Genomic DNA, 6,202 nt, shown 5'->3' with positions numbered 1-6,202 from the left:
CAATGAGAGACTGCGGGACCTGAACCTGTTCAGCCTTCACAAGAGAAGGCTGAGGGGGGACCTGATGACGGTCTACAAACTCACTAGGGGGGACCAGAAGGGTTTGGGAGAGACACTGTTTCCCCTAGCGCCCCCGGCATAACAAGGAATAATGGCCACAAGTTGTCAGAGACTGGGTTTAGATTAGACATCAGCAAAAACTACTTCACAGTCAGGGCGGCTGGAGCTGGAACCAACTTCCAAGGGAAGTGGTGCTGGCTCCTACCCTGGGGGTCTTTAAGAAGAGGCTTGATGCCTACCTGGCTGGACTCACTTGAGTCCAGTTTTTCTCCTGCCCTGGCAGGAGGTCGGACTTGAAGATCTACAAGGTCCCTTCCTACCCTACTTCTATGATTCTATGAAAAATCACCCCAACAAAATCAGAAAAAATGGCATAATCACAATTCAAAATAAACCCATGAGAAATGCATATCAAGAAATAATAATTACCAAATTAAAAATGTTAAGGTACAGTTTGTAGTCATAAAACCATTGTAATAATAATTATTATTATAAATTACTTACAGTATTGGTAGAGTAAAAAAAAAGACATATTTATAGCTTCCTCATTGCTTACCCACAGCTTTAGCATAGCAAGTGGGTGATTGGAAGTCTTTTCTTAACAAAAAACAACATTTCTGATTTTTCATACGTCAGTCAGTTCCTCTTCTCATCCACAACATGTTAAGCTGCACTGAATAGCCGTTCACGCTCAACAGTACTGTAGGGGGCAGAGCAGCTTCAGGCAAAATGGAAAATCATTTTGCTCTCTCAGTACTTGTTGCTCTCCCAGTATTTCAAGTCTTTTTGCACTTCTTGGAAGAGTGGGCTCACTCAGGTAGCTTTGCTTCTGAAGCATTACATTGCTGTTTACCCCACCAGTTTCTACCCCACAGGTACTTTTCGCCAATATCTCATCATACACGGTGTTCAGTTTTGTAGTGCTGTCATCTGCTTCTTTTGATTTCTTTGTGGTGGGTTCTGTCTGTTCTGCATCATTCCTGTTGGCTTGCATTCTTTCCAGGCATGTCACCAACATTTGTGTAGCCAGCAGCAGCTTTTTGCTATTATCAGTAAAGTACCTGTCCTTGTAGCTTGTATCCAGCTGCATTACAATGCAGTAGAGAAGTTCTGATGCAATTTCAACAAAGCACATTTCCCCAGCTTCCAGCAAAGTGATTTTCATAGTTTTAATTCCATGGTCTGAATCTGTAACTTTGCTCAAAAGCCTTTTTAAAGGCACAACAGATGGGATGACATCAGAAGCAGAGGCTGAGGATGAACTCAATTCATGTGATAGTTCTTCACAAGGCACTAGAATTATCACTATTTTTTCCATCCCCCCCCACTGATGTATGGTAAGAGTCGCAAGGATTGTCACTGTCAACTGCATACACTCCAAGTGCACATTTCTGCTCCAAAAGACTTTGTAGCATGTAAGTTGCACCTTGTCTGTACATCCTGCTGTAGCCTCTTGGAAGGCATTTCTACTTCAATCTGCACACCTTGAAAACGAGAACAGGCCAATGGAGAGTGTTTGAAGCATGCAATGATTTTTTTGTCCTATAGCCAGTATGTCAGACTTGTTGCGCTGTGATAACACTCCTTCATTCACAATGAGCCGGGGTGTATGTGCTACTCAAGATAAGCTTGGCAAACCAGAGTCTCGCATTGCCCTTGCTATGTTTCTTGTGTTATCCCTGATAACCGCATGAACTTTTGTGCTTGGGATTTTCCATGCTGCAAACATCCTGTCAAATGCCATTGAAATAGCCTCAGCCATATGGGAACCACTGAGCTCCTGGGCCTGCAGTACTGTCCTCTGTAAATTGTAATTCACATCTATCCATTTGGCACTTAAACTCGGCATTGACACAAGTGACACATAAGAGCTCCAAAAAGCAGTTGTAAAGGTAAATGCTGATATATGATTCAGGGACTGTGGTTTCCTTTGTTTAAAAATCACAAATTCTCTGATTAAAACCCCCAAATCCATGTTTTTCCATGATTAAAATGAAACTCCACTCTCTATATAGGGATCGGCTGAACACAGGATTTTATTGATATATTTACAATTTTAAAGCAATTTGGAAGCCTCCCAGTGCCTCAATCACTACAATAAAATACATTCTAAATGCCTATAAATTTTGGCATTCGATTTTGAGTTTTTTATTATGGAAAAATCAGAGCTCCCCCTGCCCCCTTCGCTCACCAGGACACAGGTCCAGCTGCAGCTGTCCCGCCTCACTGCTTTGTGGTACTAAGCAGCCCTGATATGCTTGTGCCTTGCCCATGCCATTGCCCCTCACTCCCAACCCACAGCCCTCACAGTCCTGCCAGTGCCCCTCACTCCCCACCCACAGCCCCCCGCCTCCCCTAGCCCTGCTGGAGGGGACACCCAGCTACCGAGGCTACTGGGCCAGGGACCTGGGTCTGCAGCCCCCTGCATCTGTGCCCAAGCCCCAGTTCCCCCTCCCCCACAGGCAGCATGGCCGAAGCGGAGCCCACTGGGGGGCGGGTCAGGCTGGCCACTGTGGACTCAGGCTCCCTACCCTGCTGCCCTCCCCAACCCGCCGTGGCCTCCGGAGCCCAGCGGGATGGACCCAGCGTCACAGAGCAGAGCAGGTCCGAAGTTTAAAGCCACCAGCACAAGCCCCGGGCGGGCAAGGGGCACCTTACCATGGTGGTGCGGAGCTCCCAGTGGTGGTAACTAGCTTACATGCCCTGCTTTGCTGGGTTCTGCCCCTTGGGCTGCAGAAGCCCTGGCCCGAGCCCTGGCCCAAGCCCACACAGCCCCGCCCTGCACACAGATCTGGGAAGCACATGCCTCCCATGCCTCACCAGGAGAGCACACAGTGGCAGGGAGCCAGGCCCCACCCTTCAGATGAGCTGCCTGCAGCTCCATCCCACTCCCTACCTGGGCCCTGCGGCAGCGCGTTCCAGACCCAGGCCCCACGCACCACTCACTTCCCAGCTGGGCAGCACCCCAGCCCCAGCCCTGCTTTGCCCTGCCCTGCCCAACTTCCTCCCTTCCCCCCTCACTATGAGGGCCTCAATTTCTGCTCCCCACTCAACTTACCTACCAGAGCTGCTCTCTAGGCTGCCTGGTGGCCATGTGCATAAGTATGTGTACACATGCACATGGCACCCCCTGCTGATCACCCTTTCCCTATTTCTCCCAGTCCCTTACAGGCTGGAAGTCTGCCAGCCTGCAATGGGAAACCCACTGTTTCCCACATTTTTCTCCTTTAAAGGATAAAATCTAGGTTTTGCCACATATTTCCATGGTGAACGGAAAACCCAGATCCCTGATGTTCATCTTCAACTAGTATCTATATGCATTTTAAAATGACACTGTACAGCTCTGGCAGCACAGTCTCAGGTATAAACTTTCTTCTTCTGTAACAAGGCTCCAGGCATTCAACAAGACAGCAGAATCCAGTATATTCTACGGTGGAAAGTGCCAATCATCCAGAGCTATATATTCCACCAAACAGTTAGTAATTTCTTTAGCCCTGACATCTCCACCTCCAAATTTCTGTGAACATTTTAGTGCTTCATGTAATGATAGTTGCTTTGGCACAGCTTGCTCCTGCCCTGATTCTTTCTTTTCTGGAGCCATCTTCAGGAAATTGTTGTATTCCGTAGCATGGTACATCTTAAGGGGCTGTATTAACTTTGTTGTGTTGAAATATTTACTGGTGCTGTCATCACATAAAATATCTGCAGCACTTACTTTGCAATCAGCTCATCTGTTGTTTTTTTCAGACACTTTAAAAAAATCCATATTGCGCACCTTTGAGACATATTTACAGTTGATAAAGATTGCACAGTACACACCACAGCAAATACTTTCTTGTCTCACAGCTTACACATCACAGCACTCCATGTGCCAGAAGGCCTAATTATCAGTATATATTATCGGCTACAATGACCAAAACAAGCTGATAGCCAATAACATCATTCCTCCTTTTATTAGTGCCAATCCAATACCCAATCGATATATCGGTGCACCTCTAATCCCTATGTATTTAGGTATAAGAGCTAAACTGGTGTATTCTGGGGTCTTGGGCTGACTAATCACAGGCTAGGCCTATGCTTCCTTACCTCAATTGTGACAATAGGCGTGAGGTCTTCATACTTGATCTTCACAGCTTTAGCAGCTCTTCGGGAATGTTCTTGAGTGTCTGCGAGAACTCCACCAATGATATGGCCCACACAAGTAACCTATGCATGAAAGGAGATTCCATTATTACCCAAGTTATTCATGAAGTTAGTTTCTCCTCTCTTCCTTCTGCAATATTCCCTCATCTGCCTCCCCCTTTTTAGAACAAATGGAATACACCTTCACATATAATGGAAACATTTCTAATTTCTAGCTGCACTGCTATAAATTCAAACGAATGATTTTTTGCCAGCATTTAGGGATTTCAGACCTCTTCCCTGCCTTCATATGACAAAAGCTACTCCAAAGGCATACACCAAGAGTTACTTGCATCCCATTGTAAGAAAATATGGCCCCTGCTAAGCATGAAGAATAATTGGTTTGGATGAGTGTTCCAGCTGTAAGCAGTCTAAGGAAGAGCATTCAGGTGCAGTCAGGTGGGGGATGAAATCCTGGCCCTCTGGAGTTAAGGACAAAACTCCCATTAACTTCAGTAGGGTCAGGATTTTATCATGCAGTGGAGGGCTTCAGTGCACAAGTAACCACATACTCACCTGGCATTGTACTACTCCTTGGAAATAACCTTTAAAAAAGAATAAGAAACTACATACTGTGTCATCAGCAAAGACAGTCTCATCATTAGCAATCCCAGTGACATTGCTCCCAGGAATATCCTTAGCAGAGATGAAACACACAAAGCCAGGGACACTCTGGGCTTCAGTTGTATCTACAGAACTAAAGAAAAGAATGGCACAAGCAACAGAGAATTATTATCCTGCATTTACATTGCTCTATAAAGAAGTGCACATGGTGTATTATGAAATATATACAGCCTACTTCTCTCTAGTCTTGCCCTTTGTACAGCTGTTCACATGTGGCAAATGGATAGAAAATGACAAACAGATCAAAACAAGGACTTTGCTTCCACCTTGCACTCTTTTTGCATGAAGATAAATGGGTATGCAAGGTGCAGGGCAGGGCACAATCATGTTTTCAGAGTCCAGAGGTCAGGATGGTTATAAATAATTACTGACTGCTGCACTGTTACCAACATTAAGAAATTAGTAATAGAAAACTCTAATCTATTTAGATGTTTTGCAATATGTTACTACTAGAATTCCGCCTGTAACTTAGTATTACATTAATTGCTAACCATTTGAAAACTGCATACATACAGTATTTTATTTAGAAACACAGATACAGAGTGGTTTGGGTTACTATTCTGCTTAAACTTATCATTAACAAGTACCTGGCTCTAAATTTGATTACAGCTTAAAATCCTGTAAACAATCTGACCAAACTTCTATTTCCAAAATGACTAAAGATATCATTTAGTAACACTTTTGTCTATAGAATGTCACTTTTTGTTACAGCCATTAAATGTTGCTCCAGTTAAAAACAATTTTTACTACACCAGTATTTTCCAGGTTGCTACAGTCATTCCAAAAAGGATCAGAAAATGTATTGTAAGTATCTAACATAAGGAATAATCTAATACACAATACAGCAATGTTTATACAGAGATGCAAAAAAATGTTATAACGATAGATACACACTATTATTTCTGACTGTAGAGTGGGAGTCAAAGCATGAAGATGTGAAGCAACTTCCCCATGCTCACAGAAGCAGTCAATACTCAAGATAGGAACAGCATCCAGTTAAAACAAGAATTAATTCAGGGAAATCTTATGGCCTGTATTATGAAGTACAACAGACTAAATGATCATAATGATCCCTTCTTGCCATAGAGTCTATGAATCTTGACTCCCAGCCCAATAATTAACAGATCAATCTACTTCCCCAGACTACAATGTAATACATAGCTTTCAGATGAAATAGGAGTGTATACCTAATCTTTCTGATCACTGGGATTGTTAAGGGTCACATGGCACCTTTTGCAAGTTATGACTGGGCCAAAAATAGCCTTGTATTATCCAAAGCGGGCTCGTGGTGGGAAGGGGTTAACTCCTCGCTCCCTGGGACGAGGCGGCTGCCTGG

At 44.2% G+C, this 6,202-nt stretch overlaps 1 protein-coding gene across 1 annotated transcript in view; it reads right to left on the bottom strand.

Moving 5' to 3' along the window:
- Positions 1–6,202, bottom strand: part of XDH (xanthine dehydrogenase) — a 73,599-nt gene that overhangs the window by 26,689 nt on the left and 40,708 nt on the right. The window contains exons 19-20 of the mRNA XM_019549570.1: positions 4,816–4,939; positions 4,147–4,266 (exon numbers count right to left, since the gene is read on the bottom strand). Coding sequence (XP_019405115.1) covers positions 4,147–4,266; positions 4,816–4,939 — 244 coding nt within the window. The remainder of the gene's footprint in view (positions 1–4,146; positions 4,267–4,815; positions 4,940–6,202) is intronic.

Source organism: Crocodylus porosus, unplaced genomic scaffold, assembly GCF_001723895.1.
Source record: "Crocodylus porosus isolate Cpor-Errol unplaced genomic scaffold, CroPor_comp1, whole genome shotgun sequence".
Classification (NCBI taxonomy): domain Eukaryota; kingdom Metazoa; phylum Chordata; order Crocodylia; family Crocodylidae; genus Crocodylus; species Crocodylus porosus.
The sequence above is the reverse complement of the archived record's forward strand: the minus strand, read 5'-3'. Positions and strand labels throughout refer to the sequence as shown.